The sequence below is a fragment of the Typopeltis vanoorti genome, chromosome 21, assembly GCF_054136105.1.
Source record: "Typopeltis vanoorti isolate ZY-2024b chromosome 21, IOZ_Tvanoo_1.0, whole genome shotgun sequence".
Classification (NCBI taxonomy): domain Eukaryota; kingdom Metazoa; phylum Arthropoda; class Arachnida; order Uropygi; family Thelyphonidae; genus Typopeltis; species Typopeltis vanoorti.
Genome location: NC_143569.1, coordinates 813,651 through 841,171, shown reverse-complemented (window position 1 = coordinate 841,171; position 27,521 = coordinate 813,651). Strand labels below are relative to the sequence as shown.

The 27,521-nt window shown below is 35.3% G+C and overlaps 1 protein-coding gene across 6 annotated transcripts in view; it reads right to left on the bottom strand.

Moving 5' to 3' along the window:
* The window catches only part of LOC150094596 (uncharacterized), a 700,870-nt gene that overhangs the window by 430,589 nt on the left and 242,760 nt on the right, over positions 1-27,521 (bottom strand). For all 6 annotated transcript variants that reach the window (XM_090411629.1, XM_090411628.1, XM_090411625.1 and 3 more), the window contains one exon: positions 10,121-10,210. In XM_090411629.1, the coding sequence (XP_090267755.1) occupies positions 10,121-10,210 (90 nt within the window). The remainder of the gene's footprint in view (positions 1-10,120; positions 10,211-27,521) is intronic.

The following is a 27,521-nucleotide window of genomic DNA, read 5'->3' as shown; positions in this document are numbered from 1 at the left end:
GCCACTGAATCTCCAAGATTTGATTCCTGTTCTCAAATTCTTTCATTTTTTCTTCAATAATCTTTGTGTATTTTAGTCTACAGTTCGCATCTGAGAGCTGCTCAACTTTTTATTCGCTTTAAAACTTTCTTGCATGTTATTCTTAAAAAAAAATCAGCTAACGCCTTTATTTTTTTTATTATTAATTTGTATGATCAAGTTCTGTTGTTAAATGTTTCAGTAGCTCTTGCAAAAGAACATTGAATAATATGCTGACATTCTGTGAAAAAGAATAGTCAGAAGGCCGTCTCCTTGTTCCCCTTTCCCAAGTCATAAAACGTGCAAGTACAATTGCAGGTGTATCGGGGTCAACTGTTACAAGAATTCGTAGGGAATCAAAAGGGGAACGTAAGCCAAAATTTAAATCTCCTAAAAAAAAAAAGTGCCAGAGAAAGAAAACCAAAACTGATCAAAATCATTCGAAACTGTAGCTTTGAATGATCTTGATGTAGACATTATAAGAAGAAATATTCACGAATTTTACGTGGGCCAATTTTCCAAATTTTAAGAGTGCCAACTGTTCCGAAATTGATTCCTCTGCTTAAAGAAAAATTAATTTTCCTTGGAAAAGAAACTTTAAGGAAAATACTTCATGAAATCGGATTTTGTTTTAAAAAGTCCCAGAATAAAAGGAAACTTATCATGGAGTGAAGTGACATTGTTTTGTCTAGAAAGCAGTATTTGAGAGATAAGACGATTCAGGGAGGAGAAAAGACCGATTGTGTATCTAGATGAAATTTGGATTAACAGTAACTTAACTTATGGAAAATGTTGGCAGTCTAAAGAAGGATGCAGAGTGCTACAAATCAGAAATGCCTCGCTGCGCATAATAATTTTGTGTGCGGGTGGAGAAATGTTTTTTTTTTACTGAATTCAAACTTACTATACAAAGCCAATTCAACTACTGGAGATTAGCATGGGCAAATGAATTCTACGATCTTCAAAAAGTGGGCAGAAGAAAAACTGATTCCAAAACCTCCTAAAAATGCTGTTGTTATAATTGATAACGCTTCATATCACTCTATTCAATTAAACAAAGTTCCAAATTGGTCTAATAAGAAGCAAGTTCTTATGGATTGACTCTCTGCAAATAACATTTCTCCTTCCCCAGATATGCGAAAAATTGAATTGCTTAATTTGGTCAAAAGAAACTCGCCCACAACTAAACTATTTAAATTCGACACGATGCTCAAAGAGCATGGATTTGTAGCTTTGAGGCTACCACTATATCGTTGCGATATTAATGCTATTGAGTATGTTTGGGAAGAAGTGAAAAGTTTCATTCGCTATCACAATGTAACTGGGGATATTGACATGTGGAAACTTTTTAAGCTTCCAGAACAGGCGATTGAAAGTATTACAGTTCACAACTGGGGAAAATATTGCTCTCGTGTCACCTCATTGGAAAATATGTATTGGGACAGAGAAGGAATTATCAAAGAATTATGCAAACCTTTGTGATCAGTTTAAGTGAAAGTGATGGCGATTCAGACACCGATTCAGATGACTCTGAAGATTAAAAGGATTCGATAATGGTATTTTTTTCCAACATTTTTTTTTTTTGGGGGTTTGTTAAAAGAGTCACAAGAAGTCATAAATAATTAATCAGTTTAGGACATTAAACTGTCTCAGTTCTCTCAACTGTAAGTTTAGAATATCTAAGTTCATTTGAAAATATTTCTGTTTTTCTGTATAATTATTTTTATTTTATAGAAAACTTTCTTAAAAATAAACTTAGTTAAATTTTTGTTTTATGCTATACCTTTTTTAATTTTGTTAATACTCTACGTACATTTTTCCAACTGTTATACAAGCAAAATAGTTACACTTTAAAAACAGCAATGTTCGTAAAAGAAAAGCTAAATTTCCCGACCTGTAATAATAAACAAACTCCAGAAGACAGATTGATTATCCTATTATTGGAATGGATTCTCCTTTTTCTGCCATGCGCAGAAGTGTCGAAGGATCTCTAATCGGTGGGCGAACTATAGCACAAAGTCAGCTATTGGAACAAATACTGAAACACATCCCAACTCAATCTATCCTCATAGAGAAAATTCCACTCACCTTCTTGGTCACCTGCCTCTGAATCTTCTCCCAAAAAAACCCTGGTGACCAGATCTCAGCAGAGTAATCCAGGTATGGACATATCAAGACCTTATAAAGAGGAATAAAACTTCCTTATCTCTACTTGTTAATGTGTTCTTCAATAGCCAAGTAATCTTATGGGCAATCTTAGCAATATGTCTTCTAAACTTGAACTCTTTCTGCCACCATCCCTAAACCTAGCTTCATCTATTTCCTGGAGTGCAGTTCCATCAATGTGTAATAAATTTAGTTTAATCCTTTATCCAAGTGTGAGCAAACAAAGTTTGCACCTGAAAATATCTTCAGGACTGGGAAAAGGTGGTACAACACCAGGGCACTCCTTGCAAAGATGGAGCAAGCTACCAACACTCCTATCTCAGTATCTCCCATAATGCAAAACACATCTCTTTGCGGATATGTCTAATGTTATGCATTAAGGGAAGGGCCACAACCCAGACTAGTTTTGACCTTTATTGAGGTCTCTTCAGTGGGAGCCAGGACCAAGTGGAGATACCAGGCAGAAGCATTAGCATGTCATCTCTACCTATAGGAGTTGCCAAATGGTGTGTCACCCTTTTTTAATAAATTACTCTGGATTTAGAGAAAGATGTTGGAAGTTTATTTTTCACTTGGTTAGAGTATAATAAATTTAGTTTAATCCTTTATCCAAGTGTGAGCAAACAAAGTTTGCGCCTGAAAGTATCTTCAGGACTGGGGTAAGGTGGTAAGGTCTCTCTAAATCCAGAGTAATTTATTAAAAAAGGGTGGCACACCATTTGGCAACTGCTATAGGTAGAGATGACCTGCTAATGCTTCTGCCTGGTATCTCCACTTGGGCCTGGCTGCCACTGAAGAGACCTCAATAAAGGTCGAAACTAGTCTGGGTTGTGGCCCTTCCCTTAATGCATAACATCAGACATATCTGCAAGGAGATGTGTTTTGCATTATGGGAGATACTGAGATAGGAGTGTTGGTAGCTTGTTCCACCTTTGCAAGGAGTGTCCTGGTGTTGTACCACCTTACCCCAGTCCTGAAGATACTTTCAGGCGCAAACTTTGTTTGCTCACACTTGGATAAAGGATTAAACTAATTTTATTATACTCTAACCAAGTGAAAAATAAACTTCCATCAATGTGATACACAGCTTGTAATCTATTTATCGCAAAATCTAAAACTTTACATTTCTCCATATTAAATCGACACCCATTTTCTTTTGCCCATACTGACAGCCTATTTAAATCATCCTGCAATATCTCTCCACATCATCTTGATTAACTATTACTCTACCTAATTTTGCATCACCAGCAAACAACTGAATATTTCCTTTCAGGTTATTTCCTATATGATTTTATGTACAAATCAAAAAGCAGTGGTCCCAGCACCGAACCAAGTTACACACCACTAGTTACTTATTTTCACCTTAATTCTACCCTTGCACATACCACTTTTTGATATCCGTCCTGCAGCCACTCTCTTTTTCACATAACCAGAATCATATCCATCCCCATTTGCTCTAATTTGCACAAGAGAGTTCCATTCAGTATTCTGTCAAATGCCTTTGTGAAATCCAGCAGAATAATCATGTAGTCATTTCTTTTATCCAACCTGGCTGTTACTCTGTTATAAAAAGTTAATAAAGTATTATAGAATGCCCTACGCTTCACAAAGCCATGTTGTCCCTCATACAGTATCATATCTTTATTCACTCATTCTTGAATTCTCTTTTTGACCAATTTTTCCAGTAATTTTACCACCATGAATGAAAATCAGCACTAAAAAAAAATAAAGACAATGAAAATAGACAAAAAAAATTGAAAACATCAACTGTATCCTGAATGTAGAATCTATAACAAATATAACATTTTGACTATTTAGAGACAATTTTTAGTGAAGAGGGCAACTTAAATATGGAAATAGACAGGAGAATTAGTAAAACGGGTATGGTAGGAAGTCAAATGAATAAATTTATATGGAATAAGAGAAATTAGTCAAAACACTAAACTAGGTACATACAAGACAGTGCTTAAACCAATTTTAACTTATGAAATTAAAAGGTGGATTAGAAATAAAACTCTTGATCAAAGACTGGAGGCAACGGATATGAAATCTTGAGAAAGATTAGATGGATTGAACAGAAGGCATTAGTGGCAGTATGAGGACTTTAGGAAAGAACTTGACATTTTTAACATTCAGGAATGTTAGAAGAGTTTATTTTAGGTGGCATGGCAACTTACACAGAATGGAAGAGGAAAGATTAGCAAAACAAATGCTCTTTATGAGGATGCAGTGGAAGACCAAGATCTAAGTGGATTAATGTAGTAAAAAGTGCCTTAAAAGACAGAAATATAAGATCTGATAATATTGGACTGTTGACATATAATAGGTTAATTTGGAGGAAAACTGTTGACAGCAAGTTAGTAATGGTGCAACTTTTTCATGTAGTGGTATCATAATAATCTGCACATCCCATTGAGGGTCTATGTCAGGAATCTGATGATGTCAATCAAATGGGAGAGGGGAAAGGAAGGACTGTCAATGACATCAGAAAGTTTATCATGTATATCCAGAAAAACTGTTAATTGCCCTAACTTTTTCAAGCAGTAATGCTCCAAGTTTGTGCACTATACAGAAAAATAACTTGGCTGGTGGTTTTATGAAAGTCTAATTTTGGTATATCTTGAGGAGGTGAAATTTCTATGCAGTCCTCAAATTATCCTGAAAGTAGTGTTTTTCCTTAATATAAATTAGGCTCAGCAATATGAATGCATGTACTGAAATTCATTCACATACTCATGGCAATGATTTCAGAGTAATTGAATTCGAACTCAAAGTGTCATGTCAGTCTAAATGTTGCAAATATTTCCTTTTAATCGGTCTATAAATAAAGTTTTATCACTAATATAAATTTTTTAACAGGTAATAAATAATACCAATTCAGTTAAAAGATCAAAAGTAAATCTTTCAGAAACAAAAAATTCCATATGAAATTTTTTGTTTCTGAAAGATGACAAATGGTCATCCAACATGATAAAAGACCTTGTATATCAAGAGGAAGGGAACAGAACTTTGAAAATTCAGAATACTGGCAAAACTATTATTGTTGAATTTATTTATTTTAATTATTTTTACAACCTCAGATTCTAATGAGCATTCTGAAGATTCAACTCATAAGGCTCAGACTAACCATAATCACAGAATCAATATTATATATCTTCTCAAGCTCATTCACTGACAAAGCACTTACCACTTTCTGCAACTTACTCCACTCATACACCACTCTCAAAGCAAATATTCTTGTCCTCACATTATTCTCTCCCTTATAGTTATGTATTCAAAAATTTCTTGTATATCAATCATATAACCTGCTTTTATAAATATGCATATTATTCCACGTATGTGAGATTTCCGACCTATAGCAAATTGATGCTGTGCATAAGTAGGTGGGCATTTGCGTATGTGTGTGTGTGGGGGATGCAGAATGAGCAGCTGAATAGGTGAAAAGTAACAGCTCAAGTGAAAAAGAATGTAAGTTTTTTCATGCCAAGAAAAGGCTAGAGTATGGTCCAAGAAGACAAAGGTCATATTGATGAATGTTATCAGAAGTAATGGATAATGAACTTTTTTTTTTTGCAAGTTTGATAACAGTGAGGGTGAATTGCCCCTTTAGGAATGATTGGAGATCAGTTTTTAGCACTGGTTGCAAAAATCTTAAAACATGATATATAAGCAGTACAAAGTTTGTCTATGAGTAAGAGGAAGAATGTTTTATCATCAGCAAAACTATGAATAGAGATTGAAGTCAGTGGTACTTACACACTGGAAGGTACTTACCTACACTCTTTTCCTAAATTTATGTATATCAGGAAAAGGATAGGTGATATAACAAAGCCCTCAAGAATGCAAGCATTACTAGAGAAATCTTAAGGTGAAAAAACAGTCCATCACTACATACAATAAAAGACAAGAGAAGTGGCTATGCACTTATCCTGTATGGAGAAAGTGCACCTTCAGAGGACACTAGTCCCCATGTCCCAATTTAAACTCGGGCATGGATGTTTGTGATTGTCTGTGAAAATATTAGTAGTAGTGGTTGGTGGTAGATAGTGTTGATGATGAAGATTTGGTGACGTGAGTGGTGGAGATGGAGAGTTGTAGAGTATAATAATAAATAATTAATGTTGTTCCGGTTGTTGAAGCATCATGAAGCACTAATATACACCCTCTGTGTATATTAGTGCTTCACGATGTTTCAACAACCGGAACTGAACTTTTCGAAAATAGAAGAAACTAGTGGTGCCACCTGTTGTATCTTTTTGTTGTCGAAAGCGGCAACCTTCATTAGTGTTATGTCAACTGTTTATGACATTTGTTTCATTAGAAGCTGAGTTATAGTGCCAAGAGTGACAGTGTGTTTTGACAAACTGTCGGAAAATGAGTTTCAAACAGAGAGCTGCGATCGACTTTTGTGTTAAACTTGGTAAAAGTTTTACTGAAATGCATCAAATGCTTCAAAAAGAATACGGTGATGAATGCTTATCCCGTACTCAAGTTTACGAGTAGCTTTAACTGATTTCAAAGTGGTTGTGAGACGCTTGAGTACGACGAAAAGCCAAGCCATCCAAAAACTGGACTGAGTGAAGTTAACATCCAACAATTGCTTGCTTTCATCAAAGAAAACCCGAAATCGTCTGTGAGATTGACTGAAGATTAATTGGGGATTCCAAAATCAACTGTGCACAACATTTTGACCGAGAGTTTGGGCCTTTGTAAACTGAATTCAAGATTTGTTCCCCACAAGTTGACCGACGACCAAAAAATGTATCGAATTGAACACTGCAAGGACCTCATTAAAACTGCTCGTAAGGACTCAAACTTCCTTGAAACGATCGTTACTAGAGACGAAACACGGTGTTTTGAGTATGAGCCCAAAACAAAGTGCCAGTGCTGAGTGAAGACCACCAGAAGAGGGGCATCCGAAAAAAAGTCGCTTGGAGAAGTAAAAAGTAAAGACAATGCCGATTTGTTTCTACTATTCCAAGGGCATTATCCACAAAGAATTTGTTTTGCCTGGCCAAACAGTCAATGGTGAGTTTTATCTTGAAGTTTGAAGCGATTGATAGCAAAAATTCATCGTGTACGGCATGAATATTGTGATGCAGGCAGCTGATCACTTTTGCACAATAATGCACTATCTCATTGTTCGAACACTGTGAGACACTTTTTGAGCAAAAACTAAGTTTGTGCGTTGAATCACTTGCCATATTCATGTGATTTAGCACCCTGCAACTTCTTTCTTTCCCCCCCCCACTTCATTTTCCGATGAAAGGAAAGCAATACGACACCATTGAAAACGTTCAAGCGGCAGTAACCACGGCTCTCAACAGTATCCCAAAAACCGATATAAAAAACTCATTTAACGAATTAATTGACCGTGCCAAACGCTGTATTGAAGCTGAGGGAGAGTATATTGATTGAAATAAATGATTTGAAGAATTATAATTGGCCTATGTTTTATTTTCTACGAAAAGTTCGTTTCTTTTTTGAACAGAGGGTATAAAGATGACAATTTGCTCACCAGTCCTTGATGACATATCCTATCAAATGTTTTCGAAATGTCAAGTGAAAGCACAGGTTTCTGCACATCTTTCTATGGCACATTTCAGGACATGTGCCATAGAAAGATGTGCAGAAACCTGTGCACATGTCCTGAAATGGGTGATGCAGAGAAGATAAGCTTTTCTGTGTGACAGAATCCATACTGGTAGTAACTGAGTGGCTAGTAGATGACTATCTTCATCATTTTAGAAAGCAATGAATTCAAGAGATTGAAAATATGATCTCGGATTTTTTTATTTTTATTTATTTATTTTTTTTTTGAATGGGCTAAATATAAGTTTGCTTTCATGTTTTAGGATAGATGTCAGCTGAGTACAATACGCTGTAGAGATGATATAGAACAACTGAACAACTGATAGCGTTAGAGAACAACTGTTAAGTATAACTGTGGGATTAACCATTAAGGATCAGACAGTTTTTCTAATTTCTTTCTTGGTAAAGGATATATAGGAGACATTTGTACATGATACACTGGTCCTAATATGGAAGTGATGTGCCTTTAGATGCTGTTATTATAGTAGTGCCAATCTAGGTGAGAGATAGAGAGGGGAGGGAGGATGGTAAGACAGAAGATACATGCAATGCCTCTTGCAAGGGAACAGAAACACAACTGACATTTGAGCAAGAGGCAAGTATTTAGCTGTTTCAAAGTTGGTGGCTGGTTGGCATTTGTCACACATTGCAGTGTAGGTTTTTATTGGAAAACCATGATATGAATATCGAGTAAGAATTCTGAATTGGAGAGGTGGGGGCAGAAATAAAAACATTCATTGCAATTGGATAATTTCTGTAACTCATTCAGAGTATGTATTCAGAACCTGGAGAGTGGGAAAGTAGACTGATCAGAAAGCAAACAAAATACCAATGGACACAAGGTTGAAAATGGCTGAGGGAATGGAATTTTCATGGGAGATGGCAGCTTATAAGATTATGACCTGAGTTACTTGAGAGGATCTGATCGGTAGGTGGGCAATGGCTTCTCTTCCAGACTTATGAGAAGAAATGGAAAAATTGACCGTGAAGTTTCAAGAATGTCAGCGACTTTCAGAATTAGGGATAACTTAGTTAATTAATTTTTTTCCCCCCAATTTGAATAATTCAGTTTAAGATTATAGGAAACTAATTATCTGTCAAATAGCATTTTAACTGGCAGATCAACATAATCTCTTATTAACCTACTGGGGAAGAAAAGAAATCTGGTCTAATTTTTAAGGCAAAAAATATTTCAAAAAACATTTTCTTTAAGTCTATTTGAATAATACATAATGAATTATGTGCAATTCCATTTGAATTATACTTAATGGAGTAAAGTAACTTTAGGCAGAGAAGCTCAAAAAAGGACATTCCATTCTTGGCATCCTGATGAAGGAACCATAAAGAATGTAATTTGGGATTTAGTCAAAAACGGGTCTTGATATCTGTAGGTGTTGATAAGTATAATTAAAGTTGGTGTTTATGTCACAAATGTTGATGAAGCAGATGTAAAAATTCTTTTGTAGAATTTTGATTTATATGCAAGATTTTTAAATCAAATTCCTGTTATGTACTCTTATGGAACATACAGGATATTATGATAGTATTACATGAAAATATTACATTATTACTAATTTCTTATCAATTTTCCTCCAAATTAGTCTTATGTGTCAGGAATCCAATATTGTCAAATCTTATATTTCAGTAGGGTTCATGGGAGGAAAGATTTGGAAGGATAGAATTAAATGGAAAGATTAGATCTACTTGACCTAAGAGTTTCTGGTGGAATAGTTGCTAAACAAGGAGGAAAAGACATTTCCAATTGCATTTCAGGGTCTTTCCCTTTTATTATCCAACACTTGTTCTGTCTTTACTTTACCTTTCCTGTGTCATTCTGTTTCACCATGCCATTTGAGATTAGCTCTGCTAACACATTACTGAATGCTAACAATGTTAAGCTCATTTCTAATCTCTTCATTTTTAATGATTCTGCCACTGGTTCTGCCATCCATTTGCTCTACTAATTTTTTTTTTCAGAATTCTACATATTCTGCTGTCTATTTTCTTACTTAGCTATCTATGTAGGATTTATATGTTGATAACAGTCACTTTTTCAGTCTCTCCATAAACTCCAAAAAACCAACACGCACCTTCTCTCTATTCTCACAGGAAGCTACACAGATCTGTTATCATCTTAGTCACTCACCTTTGAATCCTCTCCACCACATCTTCATTTCCAGGAAACAAGTAGTTTCTTGAAGAGTGCAAAGTGAATTTTAGGGATAAAACAATATATAAGCATATACAATATTCCACTTATCAGAAAAACCGAAATCCTTCAAAGAAAATATTACATTAAAACAGACAAAAAAGGTAAAAATAGGTCAAGTCTAAATAGACTTACCTGGAGGTACTTAAGAAAAGATGTGATGTTTTCAGAAACAAATTCTATTTTTCCATCGGTATTTACCATAAACAAAAATCCATCCAATGCCTGCAAGAAAGTGTGAATTTAAAAGGGATACTTCACTTGATATTAAAACCTTGACAGTAGAAATATATAAATACTGGATATCTCAAAGGTCATGGAATCAATGAATGATAAAACACGCACATATAAATAAGTGTTATAGTTTTTATATAGCTGTTAACATTTCAAATTATATCAGTACAAATCATATGTGGTACTTAGTTAATTTTTTTTTTTCAATCTGAATAATTCAGTTTAAGATTAAAGGGAACTAATTATCAGTCAAATAGCATTTTAACTGGCAAATCAACATAATCTCTTATTAACCTACAGAGGAAGAGAAAAAATCTGGTCTAATTTTTAGGGTAAAAGATATATCAAAAAACATTTTCTTTAAATTCATTTAAATAAATATACGAGGATGGTCTCTGAAAAGTTCTTGGCCTAACAATGAAAAATTAAATTTATAATTTCAAAATTATTTTTATTTTTCAACACAATCTCCCTTAAGACTAATACATTTATTCCAGTGATGCTCCAGCACCATTATCCCGTCCCTGTAGTGGTTCTCAGTAAGATCTGCAAAATATCCTTATAAAGCTGAAATCACCTCTTGATTCGAAGAAAAACGCTGACCAAGAGTTTTGGGAAGAGATAGAAGTAAGATGGAGCAAAATCTGGGGAATAGGGTGGATGTTCCAACAATTCATAGTTCAGATCCCTTAATTTTCCCATTGCCAAAACACCTTTGTGGGCAGGTGCATTGTCCTGATTAAAGATGATTTTTTGCTTCTGCAAACTGGATTTTTCTCATGAATGTTTTCGTCTAGTCTGGTTGAAAGATCGGAATAATATTCCCCAGTTATTGTTTTAACCTTTTCAAGATAATTAATAAACAAAATGCCTTTAGCATCCCAAAACACCGATGCCATGACCTTTCCTGCTGATAGAACCGTCTTCTTTGTCACTGAACAACTGGCTTCTGTCCACTGTTTTGACTACTGTTTGGATTCCGGTGTGTAATGGTGAATTCAAGTCTCATCCTTAGTAATAAATCGATGCACAAAATCAGTTTTATTCTTGTTAAAATGCTCCAAGCACTGTTCAGAGATTTTCATGCAAGTGCTTTTTGATCTGCTGTGAGCAAGTACGCCACCCATCTTGCGCAAAGCTTTTTCATATGCAATTCTTCATGAAAATATATCCTACACGTTCTTTTGAAATGGCTATAGTCTTGGCAATTTCACGCGCGTTGACTTGCCAGTCATTCAATACCATATCGTGGTGCACTTGATCAATGATTTCTGGTGTTGTTACACTTTTTGGATGACCTTTATGTGGATCATCTTCAAGGCTGGTACTGCCACATTTTAACTTGGCAGCCCATTTCTTAATTGTCGAAACGAAGGGAAGAGTGCCCATAAATTTTTATGAACTTCGAATGAATTTCTTTTGGCGAAATTCGAATGAATTTCTTTACAAAGAATTTTATAACCGCACGATACTCAATTTTCCTTCAGACAACACTTTTCCTTCAGAAAGCTGTATAAAACAAACTACTTGAGAGAATTACTTGCAATTTCACAAGGATGCTTATGACTGATGTACGAACTTATAAAAAAAAATCTTGCCGACAGTGTTGCCATCTACGGTGGAGGTCAAGAACTTTTCAGACCACCCTCATATAAGAAATATAATAATTAGTTATATAACCATATGAATTATAGTAATTTGATGGTAGGGATCTTGTTTTACTGTGTGTTCACATTTCCATGCTGGAGTTAGTCTTATACTTTTTTTAATACAAATTTATATAAATAAATATCACATAGCAATATTCAATACAATTATTTAAGCCTGATTTTTAGGAGATTGGTAATTAACAGGTATTTTTATAATTTCCCTCCACTTGCAAAAGCTAAATGTTAATATTTATAAAGAATCAAAACTATAAATTAACTCTCATAACAGTTTATATTCTGATACTATCTTTCAAATAACTTTTCTAAACAAACAGTCTGTTCCATCTCCAACATCTTATGGATCCTTATATAAACAAACCAACAGAAATCAGAACTGAAAGTTATCAATCAGAAACAAATCAAACACACTGTGCTTTATCTACCAGTCACATAGTCTGCTGTCTGACTTTCTAAAATCTCAGGTTCCTATTTTTCCCATTACTGTTGCCAACACACAGAAACGACATGTGGCTAGTTTACACAAACTTCTGTGTAGTGGAAAGAAATATATATATATATATATATATATATATATAAAAAAGTGTGTGTGTATATACACACACACTTTTTTTTTTTTTTAATAGAAAGACTTCAAAGACAGCCCTGAAACCCAAATTGAAAGAAAATGAGAGCATTTTTTTTCTCAGTTTTGGAAAGTAAGCATTCCAACACTGCTCTTAGTTTTTTGAACAGCTGTTTAAGTACACTACAAATAATAACTTTCTGCTGTTTGAAATCAAAATCATTACGGGTCATCTGTTTCATAACAATGGGAAAGAAATAACTAAGAGTATTAAAAGTGTCTTGACATATCAAAGAATTGTCAATACTATTTCTGTAAAACGATAATCCTACAGGTGCATGTTATGTTCAGTGTAACATCAAACTGTGTGTGCATGTGTCTAGGAAATACTACGAAAGCAGCATGAACATATTACATTTATTACCTCCACAAAGATGGACACCCACTTCCCACCTGAATAATTACTTAAATTACAAAAGTTTTTAAAAGTTCTGGGAAGACTAAGTTCTAAAAATTCTTAACTTTCTTTAAACATAAAGCAATCAGAATGATCACTAACCAACCTGTTGAAATTCAAGCAATGATCAATCACCATTCGTGTCTCTGGAATAGCTAGGTCCACCTTCTTTTATATTAACAAGTTGCTAATCTTTCTCTTTCTTTTCTTATCTTTCAGGTTCCACCCTCCCTTCGTGTGAGTCAACCATTCGAAGTGACCATCTACTTTACCAACCCCCTCCAGCTGACTCTGAGGGACTGTGTATTTGTTATTGAGGGACCGGGACTCACTGCACCACGGAGGACAAAGTTTAGGTAAGAATCCCTCTCCTCCAAGTCATCCATGCTCATTGGTTCTATTGAATTCTCCTTGTTTCAAATTACTGGGATCCCAAATGCAAATGTGGAGGAAAAAGAGTGCTGAACAGTTCTAAATGATTACCAAGGATTCTTCTTCTTGAGTATTCTGCAATTGAGCAGGTTCTTCTGTTCTGAGCCTTCTTTTTCAAGGTTGTGTACCCGTCGCCATTCAGCATTTCATCTAGCATTGTTTTCCTTACTCTTCCTCTGGGTCTTTTTCCATCTATTTTTCTTTCGATGGCATCTCTGATGATTCCATTCCCACTTAGAATATGTCCGATCCAGTTTCCCTTGCTTCTTTTTATCCTCCTTAACAGACTTCTTTCTTCTTCTACTCTTTTTAAGAACATCTTCATTAGTTATTTTATCTGTCCATTTGATTTTTTCCATCCTTCTCCAAATTCACATCTCAATGCTTTCCAAAATCTTAATTTCTTCTTTCTTCAATGTCGAAGTTTCAGCTGTAGAGAGCAAACACTCCACACATAACATTGTATTAGTCTTTCTTTAGGTTTCTATCCATTTTACTTCTGAATAAATTCCATTTTCTATTAAAGGCATCTCTTCCCATCGCTATTCTTGCTTTTATGTCACTTTTACATCTTCCATCATTGCTAATAACACTTCCTAGATATTTAAATGTCTTTACTTGATTCAATTTTTCCCCATTTATTCTGATATCCATATTTTTATCTTTCCTTGCTATTTTCATTACCTTTGTTTTTCTGATGTTAATTTTCATTCCATAATTAATATAGGATTCCAGTAATCTGTTCAACAGATGTTGTAGTCCTGTAATGCCTTGTAATCTGCATATCTTATTGCAAATATCTGTCTACCTCCTATCTTTATTCCTTCTCCCGAATTCTCCAGTACTTCTTTTAACATTGCTTTGGAATACATGTTAAACAAAATTGGTGACAGAGAACAGCTTTGTCTTACTCCTCATCCAATGATACCTGGTTCTGTTGTACCATATATGTCTCTCACAATGGCAGTTTGCCTTCTGTCTTTCCAATCTTTTCCATTACTTCCACCATTACCAAGGATTAATGCTTAATAATTTGAAAACACAGCTAATGCGTTACATTCGAATCAATGGCAGAAGATAGAATTCTTCCCATGCAAAGTACTGGAACACTTATTTCAACGAATTAAAGATACCAAGAAATTATATACTTGGTTTAATCCTTAATCCGAGTGTAAGCAAACAAAGTTTGCACCTGAAGTATTTTCAGGACTGGGGCATCTCATATACAGAAGCTAATGACTTCACATCACTTGCCTTAGTGTACCATAATGCAGAGCACATATCCTTGCAGACATATATAGTGCTATGCATTATGGGAAGGTTCATTACCCATACTGATTTCAACTTTTATTGAGGTCTCATCAGTGGAAGCCAGATACTAAGGCTGAAGTAATGCATCAGTCATATTTTCATATACAAGTACCCAAAAGGTGTCTCTGGATTTCAAAGCTTCATTTAAGTTGCAAATATAGTGCCTCCATAATGCAACTATGAGCATATGACAATTTGTTCTTCTGCTGAAACGATCTATGTTCAAACCCTTTTGAACACAGAATGCAAACAGCACTAATTCTATATCATAACTACTCACCTGCAACATTAGCAAAACAAGTCTCACCTCCTGAGATCATCATAGTTCTCCTCAAACTTCTATAGAGACGACAAAGGAAAATCTCCTAGCATATAACAAATGCTCAAAATTTCCAATTCTGTTTAGTTTGGTAGCTGATCTAATATTCTTGGGATGAAAATGAAATACTGAAAATGCTATTTCATTATCAGAGGAAAATCTTGATTTTAAGGATGAAATTAAAGAATTTTGATTGCCGATAATAGTCTTCAGGTGTGATTCCAGGATAATTGCATCTATATTTCTGTATGGAACATTGTCTAGGTATTTTTATTTCTGTTGTTAATTTTTCAGCCATATCTAGTGAAAGTTTATAAATCTCTTCAAATTTTTCCCTATGAAATGCAAATATTTGAAGTAAATCCTCAATAGGTTGGTGAGTGAGCGGCTAGTAAATCTATATCTATGGCTTGTAATGTTCGGGTTATTGGTTCAAGAATAGCAGAATATTTTGATACTATATTTAAACAAATAATAAACAATGAAGTACTACATGTTAATAAGCGATGCGCTTCTTGATGTGTTGATCCTGTCCAGTTCATAGACAATTCTTCTAATTTATTAAAAATGAGTTGAAAATTCTTTGAAAAAACCGATATACTTTGATATTTAAAAGCCCATCTAATTTCTGAAAGTAAAGGAACTGTTGGCATAGTGGCTCTTCGTTTTGGACTTTCTCGAAAAAATTTTACTATAGATTTTATATTTCTTATTGTATGGTGAACTTCTTGTAGAAAAACATTGTACCAGGTTAATGACTTAAAGTCATTCACAACTAGGTTTAATCTGTGAGAAGCATAATGTACGTAAGTGGCTTTTGGATATACATTTTTTTATCTGGGCTTGAACACCAGCTTCCTTTCCTGCTATACTTGCATGGCCATCGTATCCTTGAACAAATTAATTGGACATGTCCAAACTATATTCAGTACATTTATTTAAAACAGAACTAATACTTGTAATGTTCGTGTTATTGGTTCAAGAATAGCAGAATATTTTGATATTATGTTTAAACAAAATACTTCATTGTTTAAATATAATGAAGTACTACAATTATATTAAAAATATAACTGTTTAAATATAAACTTTTCCCTTATATTTTCATCAACAAACCTACTCTATCCCAGCAAGAGATGTGGTTTCGTCAGCTAAGATTGAAAATCAAATGGATTTATTTGCAGCAGATACAATACCCGGTACACTTCTGCAAGAAGTGTACTGGGTATTTGTAGGAACTTTCATCAAATGAACTTTTAAAATTAAGTCTCCCGCTTCGATCTGAAATTGAAATAATCATGTAAATTTCCAGAATCACTCCCCCCCTCATAACGACAAGGAACAAAATACAATGGCTGATAAAAAACAGAACCTAATTTAATTCTATTGGACTATAGTTTTTTGTATTGATTTATCAAATTGACAAATTATATCTTTTTCTGAATGTTTGTGGAATGTTATAAAATTCTGTGCATCAATAGCAGCAGCTTTGTGCCATTGAGATGACATGTGATTTCTGGGGGTTTGGTTAAAATTTTTATATTTTATAAATGCGTCTTGTCAGCTCGAATGTACTTTTGGTACAAACAAAATGCTTTGCAAAATGCACCTTTTTGTAGTTTTGAATAACACAACCATGGTGAGTATTCCTCTAACCCAGTGGTCTCCAAACTTTTTGCCATGAGGGCCACATTGGGTACTTCAGCACTGTTAAGCGGACCGTATTAAAAAAACAACAACTCTAGAACTAAATCTATGTGCTTAAGGGTCAAAGCTGTATAACTGAGAGGAGACCTCCACATAGCCTTTAAAGGAATGCGGAGAACCGACCAGGGCTTCTGACCTAATGTCCAATCCTCACCTTCTCGTGGTGCACCCTGTTGGGTATCTACTTGGATACTGAACGAACGATGATGGGCTGGCAATTTGGGATTTAGCCGACCAAATTGTATTCTTATTGGTTAAACCAAAATATTGAATGATGGTACAACATGACAAAATTTCATGTCAGCTGGGGCGTTGCCCGGTTAAACAAGGCCCCCGTTGTTTTCGCCAGGGAACCAGAGCATACAGCGAAAAGTCAGCTACTGGAACAAATCTGAAAATAAACCCCAACTCAACATCACCAGAGTTAAAGATCGGTACTATCAACGTAAGAAGCCTGAATGGCAAAGAAATGGAGCTAGCTGAGGAATTAGATAAGTACCAGATCGACATAATAGGGGTGACTGAAACAAAAAAGACCAAAACTGGTGAGATCTTTCTGAGCAATAAATACAAAATGTTATATTCAGGCAATGACAATCAAGGAAAAGAAGGAGTAGCCATAGTATTCAACACAAAATATGAGGCTAATCTTCTTGAATGGCAGTCAGTCTCAAGTAGAGTAATGTGGGCAAATATGAGAATGAGGAACTGGACAATGAGACTTATTTGTGCCTATGGTCCCACAGAAGGTTCTACTAAGATAGAAGTGGAGGAATTTTTTGAGGGTTTAGAAAAAGCAACTGACACAATGAAAAATGAAAAGTTGGTCCTTGTTGGGGATCTAAATAGCAGAGTAGGAAATGATTGTGAGACATACAAAAATATTTTGGGAAAATTTGGAGAAAAGAGCAAAGCTAATAATAATGGCAAATATCTGTTGGATTTCTGCTCAGGACATGGACTGGTTATTACTAACACCATGTTCCAACATAAAAATGTGCACAAATTCACATGGAGAGAAGAGGCTAGGAATAAGAAAAGTCTCATTGACTATGTTATTGTTGATAGTGATGTTTTCTCCCTGGTGCAGGACACCAGAGTGTACAGAGGATTTGAAATTGGAAGTGATCACTATTTAGTCTTGAGCAGGATAAAACTGAATTTCATATTGAAAAGAATAACATGTAAGAAAGTTTTAAAGCGAATAAAAGTTGAGCAGCTCTCAGATGTGAGCTGTAGACTAAAATACACAAAGATTATTGAAGAAAAAATGAAAGAGTTTGAGAACATGAATCAAACCTTGGAGATTCAGTGCCAAACTCTGAAGAAAACATTGATTTTGCCAGAGAGGCATGTGGTGAGGTTGTCTGTAAGGATAAAAAAATCAGAACTCCCTGGTGGACATAGGAAGTTAAAGAGGCAGTGAAGGAAAAGAAGAAAGCATACCAAAAGTTCCTGTCATATAAGTCAGCTTGTGCTCTTAGAGAATACAGAGACAAATGTAAGAAAGCTAAACACTGTGTAAAACTAACTAAACAAAAGTCATGGGAGGACTTTGGCAAGAATATAGAAAATAAATATCAAGAAGGTGGCAAAATATTCTGGAGGTTGTTAAAGAAGCTTAAGAATGGAGGAAAGAGTGCTATAAAAGGAATTAGAGATGATAAAGGTGACATGAAAATGGGAGAAAAAGATATCCTTGAAGTATAGAGTAATTACTTTGAAAAACTGCTAAATGAAACAAGCAGTGATGACAGCACAGTGGTAAAAAACACTGACCAGGCATGCAGTCAGGAATACATATCCATACTTGAAATAGAAAAAGCCATGAAAAGCTTAAAATGTGGAAAGGCAGCAGGAGTAGATGATATTCGACCAGAAATGCTGAAGTATGGTAGTATGCGAGTCTTACAGTGGCTGCACTGCATAGTTCAGAAAGCCTGGACAGAGGGACGAATTCCCGATGATTGGAGTAGAGCTCTCATAGTACCCATATATAAAAAGGGAAATAAAACTGAATGTGAGAATTACAGAGGTATTTCCCTACTGAGTGTTCCTGGCAAGATCTATGCAAGTATACTTGAGAAGCGGTTGAGAAGAATTGTGGAGGAAAGGCTTAGTGAAGAACAAGCTGGATTCAGGCAAAATAGAGGCTGTCAGGATCAGATCTTCACTTTACGACAAATAGTCGAGAATATAACATGGGAATATAACAAAGATTTGTATTTAAGTTTTGTCGATCTGGAAAAGGCATATGACAAGGTGCCAAGAGAGAAGCTATTCAATACGCTGCAGTTATATGGTGTCAATGGGGCATTATATTTATATCAAGCAATACTTAGTCTTTATTTGAGTTGTAAGTCAGCAGTTAGAATTGAAGGAAGTACAGGAAGATGGTTTAATGTTAAATCTGGTGTGAGTCAAGGATGTACATTATCCCCTCTGTTATTCAATATCTATATGGATCACATTATGAAGGAAAGTGGTATTAAACCTGATATCAAAATTGGAGATGTTAATGACAGCTCTTTGCTTTATGCAGACGATGTTATACTTCTAAATAAATCCGCTACAAGTCTGCAAGATTCTCTGACTAAATTGAATAGCTGTTGTAATAGATATGGTATGAAGGTCAGCAATAAAAATACAAAGACAATGAAAATAGGCAGAATCATTGAAAATGTCAACTGTGTTGTGAATGGAGAACCTGTGGAACAAGTAAAACATTTCAGCTACTTAGGCACAATTTTTACTGAAGATGGTAAATTAAGTATAGAAATAGACAACAGAATCAGCAAAGCTGGTATGGTGGGAAGTCAAATGAATAAATTCAATAAGAGAGAAATGGAATAAGAGAGAAATTAGTTGGAACACTAAATTAGCTGTATACAAGACAGTGTTCAAACCAGTTTTAACTTATGGATCTGAGAGCTGGGTCAGAAGTAAAACACTTGACCAAAGACTAGAGACCGCAGATATGAGAGTCCTGAGAAAGATTGGAGGTATGAACCGATGACATCAATGGCAATGTCATATTAAAAATGAGGATATCAGGAAAGAACTTGACATTGTCAGCATCCAGGAATGCGTTAGCAGAGCTAATCTCAGGTGGTATGGTCACTTAAACAGAATGGGCGAGGAAAGATTAGCAAAACAAGTGTTCTCTGCCAGGTTGGCAGCAAAACGACCCAGAGGAAGACCAAGATATAGGTGGATTGATACGGTACAAAGTGCTTTAGACGATAGAAATATAAGATCTGATAATGTTGGAGTGTTGACAAGTAACAGACTGATTTCGAGGAAAATTGTAGATAGGAAGTTAGTAATGATGTAATTTTTTTTTCATGTAGTACTATCATATCCTGTACACCCCTTGAGGGTACATGGCAGGAATTTGATGATGATGAACTAAATCTATGAGTTTTATTGAAAGCAGATAAAAGCTGATCACAGAGTATGTGAGATTAAATTATTGTATATTAATAACAACGAACATTATCAGCAAATTCTCATATTTTTATCACAAATTATAATAAAACCATTAATGTGAATGATGTAACTGTGTTTGTGTTTTTAAAATCTTATTAAACTCAGGTTCAAATTTTGAAGTGCTAATTACAAGTAGTGATTTCAAATGTTCATCAGATAAATTTGCCCTGTATTTTGACTTGATATATTTCATTCAGGAAAAAGTTTGTTCGCAAATATATGTTGTCACAAAAATAGAGATAAATTTACAAGCAAATTTCTTCAAATTTGCTTGTAAAATTTTGTAAAATTCAAATTTTTTTTCTTCGTTAGTCCATTTTAACCGACCTTTTACAGTCAGAAAGACCGTAACTTGGATTACGTTTACTTTTTGCTATTCGGGAATATATTTTGAACACAATTTTAATTAATGCATTTGAAATCAATCAACACCCCGTGATTTTTTTTTTTTTTTTTTGCGGATTCTTATTGAAAAATTAGTCCAATTGGTGGGCCGGATAAAATCATATCGTGGGCTGCATCTGACCCGCGGACAGTAGTCTGGAGACTCCTGCTCTAATCAAACAAATCTAAACTGCGAAAATAATATTTTTTGAAATCATAGTCCTTGTTGGGAACATAAATATTAGCAAGGATTTCAAATTTTAAAGTTGGTGTTATAGGAAAACTCCAACATAAGAACCAGTATCATATTCTAATAAATTATTTGATGAAATTGACTCCACAGAGTCATTTTGAATTGATGTTCCAGGAATAAGATCAACTTGTGTATCCAAAAGTATACATTTTTCCTGCTCAATTTCTATTTTATGTCTTTTTGCATTTTTTTAGGGAAGAAAAATAATTCCTTATATCCATTCTGAAAGAGGGGAAACACAAGAAAATATTTTTTTAGAATAAAAAATAACACTATAAACACATTATTTTCATTTTACATCAATTTTAATGATCTTTAATTCTTGTGGGAAAAAAAAAAAGAATATTCAGAATTAATACAGTTTTTAGCACAATTTCATCTATAAAAAATTGACTGGCATATTTTATTAAAAATCAACCAATTATCCAGAGGTGGAGCAAATGGGAAAAGTGCCCTATTAGCTCTCCCACTCTGTGGATGCCCATGTGTCACAGTCCTCTCTGTTCGGCAGATATATTGGGCTATCCCAGGTAAACAATCAGCGATACCATACTGAGACAGAAGTGCAGGAAGTTAACTGCAAGTGCTATCCACAGTGGCCCAGAGTGCTTATGAATGATAATATGGAAAAATCACAATTTGTTGAGTGACACACACTGAATGTTAAGTTCTGGGCATTAACTGGAACACGAATCTACCCCAAAAATTTAAGAACCAAAGCTCACAACATGGGTTTCCATGGTAGGACTGTAATATGCAAATCCACATTACACAAACCAACATGCAGCATACTCTTCAGTAGCATAAAGAGTGTGTAAGTGGGATGTGGAAGTTTGGAATGCCTGTGTTATGAAGCGAAGGATCAGAGTATACCCTCTGCTGACCAGATGGATGGGTGTGAGTGTGACGGATGCCTGGTGAACATCTCTTAGCAGAGTGCCTAACCAAACAAGTATGAAATTCAGGTGGCAGCATGACGGTGAAAGTATATTTTTCACTTGGTTAGACTATAATAAATTTAGTTTAATCCTTTATCCAAGTGTGAGCAAATAAAGTTTGCGCCTGAAAGTATCTTCAGGACTGGGGTAAGGTGGTACAATACCGGGCAACTCGTTGCAAAGGTGGAGCAAGCTAATATCACTCCTATCTCAGTATCTCCCATAATGCAAAACACAGCTCGTTGCGGATAATAAAATTAGTTTAATCCTTTATCCAAGTGTGAGCAAACAAAGTTTGCGCCTGAAAGTATCTTCAGGACTGAGGTAAGGTGGTACAACACCAGGTCAACTCATTGCAAAGGTGGAGCAAGCTACCAACACTCCTATCTCAGTATCTCCTATAATGCAAAACACATCTCCTTGCAGATATGTCTAATGTTATGCATTAAGGGAAGGGCCACTACCCAGACTAGTTTCCACCTTTATTGAGGTCTCTTCAGTGGGAGCCAGGCCCAAGTGGAGACAAGTGGAGATACCAGGCAGAAGCATTAACAGGTCATCTCTACCTATAGGAGTTGCCAAATGGTGTGCCGCACTTTTTTAATAAATTACTCTGGATTTAGAGAAAGATGTTGAAAGTTTATTTTTCACTTGGTTAGAGTATAATAAAATTAGTTTAATCTTTTATCCAAGTGTGAGCAAACAAAGTTTGTGCCTGAAATTATCTTCAGGACTGGGGTAAGGTGGTACAACACCAGGGCAACTCGTTGCAAAGGTGGAGCAAGCTACCAACACTGAAGAGACCTCAATAAAGGTCGAAACTAGTCTGGGTAGTGGCCCTTCCCTTAATGCATAACATTAGACATATCCGCAAGGAGACGTGTTTTGCATTATAGGAGATACTGAGATACGAGCGTTGGTAGCTTGCTCCACCTTTGCAATGCGTTGCCCTGATGTTGTACCACCTTACCCCAGTCCTGAAGATACTTTCAGGCGCAAACTTTGTTTGCTCACACTTGGATAAAGGATTAAACTAATTTTATTATACTCTAACCAAGTGAAAAATAAACTTTCAACTCCTTGCGGATATGTATAATAACATACCAATTAAAAATCAGAAAGCAGTCATTTTTCTGCCAATTTTTTGGATGAGGGTGTTTTGCTGGATCAAATTCATCATTATTTGAAAAATAATTAATTTGTGCAAACGCAAACGAAATAGCCAATACGCGCCATTGGCAACTTTTCTTGGCTGAAAGGAAATAGGCACAAGATTGTCTAGTGTCTATATTCGGTTGTATTTATATGTGAAACCAAAATTCAAAATCAATTTTGGTGCAATAAACAAAAGACGTGTCACAGACGTCTTTGTATGTTAAGGGAAGGACGACTACCCAGACTAGTTTCGACCTTTATTGAGGTCTCTTCAGTGAGAGCCACGGCCAAGTGGAGATACCAGGCAGAAGCATTAGCATGTCATCTCTACCTATAGGAGTTGCCAAATGGTGTGCCACCCTTTTTTAATAAATTACTCTGGATTTAGAGAAAGATGTTGGAAGTTTATTTTTCACTTGGTTAGAGTATAATAAATTTAGTTTAATCCTTTATCCAAGTGTGAGCAAACAAAGTTTGTGCCTGAAAGTATCTTCAGGACTGGGGTAAGGTGGTAAGGTCTCTCTAAATCCAGAGTAATTTATTAAAAAAGGGTGGCACACCATTTGGCAACTGCTATAGGTAGAGATGACCTGTTAATGCTTCTGCCTGGTATCTCCACTTGGGCCTGGCTGCCACTGAAGAGACCTCAATAAAGGTCAAAACTAGTCTGGGTTGTGGCCCTTCCCTTAATGTATAACATTACACATATCCGCAAGGAGATGTGTTTTGCATTATGGGAGATACTGAGATAGGAGTGTTGGTAGCTTGCTCCACCTTTGCAATGAGTTGCCCTGATGTTGTACCACCTTACCACAGTCCTGAAGATACTTTCAGGCGCAAACTTTGTTTGCTCACACTTGGATAAAGGATTAAACTAATTTTATTATACTCTAACCAAGTGAAAAATAAACTTTCAACTCCTTGCGGATATGTATAATGTTATGCATTAACCCCTTAACGTACCAATTAAAAATCAGAATGCAGTCATTTTTGTGCCAATTTTTTGGATGAGGGTGATTTGCTGGATCAAATTCATCATTATTTGAAAAATAATTAATTTGTGCAAATGAAATAGCCAATACGCGCCGTTGGCAACTTTTCTCGGCTGAAAGGAAATAGGCACAAGATTGTCTAATGTCTATATTCGGTTGTATTTATATGTGAAACCAAAATTCAAAATCAATTTTGGTGCAATAAACAAAAGACGTGTCACAGACGTCTTTGTATGTTAAGGGTAGGACCACTACCCAGACTAGTTTCGACTTTTATTGAGGTCTCTTCAGTGGGAGCCATGGCCAAGTGGAGATACCAGGGAGAAGCATTAGCAAGATCATCTCTACCTATAGGAGTTGCCAAACGATGTGCAACCTTTTTATTAAATTACTCTGGATTTAGAGAAAGATGTTGAAAGTTTATTTTTCACTTGGTTAGACTATAATAAATTTAGTTTAATCCTTTATCCAAGTGTGAGCAAACAAAGTTTGCGTCTGAAAGTATCTTCAGGACTGGGGTAAGGTGGTACAACACCTTACCACCTTAAATTAAACTAAATTTATTATGGCAGCATGATGATATAGTTCTGTTTTTCCTGGTTAGGACTTCGATCACTGTTTGTGATATCATAAGCAGTGAACTCAGGGAGGTACTGAACGTTCTTGACAACGACTCATGTCATAATGCTGTTGCTGTAATAACAAAGCACAGAAGAACATCTGAAGAGAGAACACCACTACACTTCCACCATGTAATAAACAACCAGAGAGAAGCTGGTGATCTAATCACAATAGGAGGAAGAAGACCATAAGATGGCAAATTACAGAGAAGCCCGAGTCAATTCCCTTGGAAAAGACAACTGCAACAGCACAAGTTTATCCAAAGGTTTGCATGACATGTGTCCAGAGGTGGTGGAGGCCAGGAGATATGCTGTGGACCTTGATTAGCAAAATCTGTACTGCTTGTCACTGATTAGTCGACAGTTCTCCACTACTTTGGACAACCCTAATGTGAGCACAATACGTTGATAGTTAAATGGTAGACACATCCCGTTTTTTTTCTCTTTTTTTCGAATTGGCTGTATGTGGGCTTGCTTCCAAGTTGTAGTATGGATGATGCCAGCTAAGTAGAATACGCTGTATAGATGATAAAGAACAGCAGATATTACTTCAGAGCACAACTGATGATATTCCATCAGGAATGGAAGACTTTTTCGTCTTCCAGTGATATGACTGATAATAATAGAGGAAGCTCCTTACCTTGATGGACCTGTGATTTCAGTCAAGATTTCTCCATGACTGCAGGTCGTAATGAGTCCAGCTATTCCTGTCTTGGGCCTTTCTTCTCCATTTTCTTAATCATTGGGTCTTCCACCCTTAAGGGTGGTCTTCCAGGTTTCCTTTTGGTATCTCTTGGATACCAATTTGTTTCTCTGACTGTCCATCTGTTGTCTCTCATTCTGGCGCGATGTCCTGCCCATCCATTTTTGCTGTTGTAGACTGCTTTTATTAGCTCTGAATACAGACTTCTTCCTGATTTCTGTGTGTCTTACGTGGTCTATTTTATTTATATTGCACATTCTTCTTTCTATTGCACGCTGAGTTGTTATTAAGCTTGGTTCTTCTTTTAAAGTTGTGTTCCATGTTTAACTGCCATAAGTTAATGTTGGTAGGATGTGACTATTGAAAAAGGTGGGCTCTTATTTCTATATCTATGTTTTGGTTGGTGATCGGTAATTTTATTTTGTTGAAGGCAATCCAAGCAGCTCTTTTTCTCCTTGCTATTTCATTTGATATGTTGTTATTCAAGGAAGCTCCCAAAGTAATTTTAAACATTACTCTACAGTAGTGGTTTGCAAGTGTAGCCACCAGACAAATATTTTTTGTCTATTAAATATCAACATTAAAAAAATTTATATACAATAAAATATCATATGGACTATTAAAAATGGGAGATACAACAGTATGAGACATGATTATTAATCCAGAGTACTGGCATTTTTATAAATAAACTAGATTTATTTTAAATACTGACAGAGATTTGCTGATATTTGTGGGATATTCTTTTACTACGGTGCAGAGGGTGCCAACACATGGTTTTATGCTGCAAGATATGTCACTATTAAACTCTAAAAATGAAAGTTGGATGTAATGGGTCAGAAGCCAATTTAGCTGTCAGTAAAAACAAATATTAAAAATATGAAAGAATCTATATTCAGGTTATAAGTTGCAGTGGAAATATGAAAGAATTGTATTTCATGGGAAAATTATTGTAACTACTAATGTAAATTGTTTGCCTAGTGATACTATTTATTTAATTTATATATTTCCCATTCCTTATTAATAACTTCAGTACAAATATAAGAAAATTTTTCAGTAAGAAAAGAGAGGATAAAATTTTATAAACTGCAGCTTGCACAAGTAATGAAAGTGAAACTAAGCTGAAATTTTCAAGAAAAAAAAAAAGCACTTTTCATCAAGAGTGTGAAGACATGTTAAGTTCTGAATTAATCAAAAATTAAATTAATTTACGTTTCCTTCAGATTTAACATGGGCTTGCAAATTTGAATCAATTATTGATGTACCAGAATATACTAGACTCTTGTAAATTTCACTAAAATATTACTAAGCTGAGAATCCTTCATTTAATATGTGATATTATAAAGTATTGAGAATTCTAAACTGCTTAAGTGTAAGTACTTATAAATTGCTGGGTGAAAGAGATAATCCAATTAAATAGAAATGGCCGGAATCAAAATACGTGCATCATAGAGTACAGGTGCACCTTTTCGTAAGCAAATAAGCCCCCCCCCCCCACTCATACGTGCAGAAGAGTAGGCTAAGATTTCCGCGTGTTGCGCGCAGTACTGGGTGACGTGACGTGACGCTGAGAAAATGGGAGGAGTAATCGATGATGTGGAGTGAACGTGTCGCGTGCAATTTAAAAAGTCGTGCAGTGCCTAGAAAACTCTCTTGTGCTTCTGGTTCTTTAGGTGGAGTTTTTACTCTTGCTCTTGTGTGGAGTTGCGCTCCAGAGTTTTGCTAAGATAGATATAAAGAATCTAAGTAATTAATGCTTAGTCATTAGCAATTGCAGATTACTTATTAAGAGTGAATTCATAGAATGTATAATGTTTCAATTGAATTAAATGTTTTGTTTCTTTTGTTTAACTGATGACTTGCCTGATTTTCTTCTCTGTTGCACTTGCTCATAAATTACGGACCATAGCGGGAGATTAATTTATAGAGAGGCTACGACTGCAAACGTAACTCTTAGCAACGTAAGATTGTATGCTAAACTGTGTTCTGGTTCCTCGATTCTACACTATCTGTTAATCTAGGATTCGGGGGTGGCACAGTGAAAAATAAATTTTCCCTGAATCTGAAAAAGGAATTAGAACCAGTGTGAGACCAAGGAATAGGTATCCGCCATTAGTAATTCCTTTGTCCCACAAACCACTAGCATCATTCTTGTAAGCATAGATCAGCCAAGAGAGATATTGAAATTAAGACTGAAGATAAAGTTTTAGTATAATTAAGAATAATCAAGAGGTAAAGATAAGAGAATATACACTAAATATAGAGTAAAATAATAAGAATAAAATAAGAGAGAAAGATTTTACAATGTATTTAATT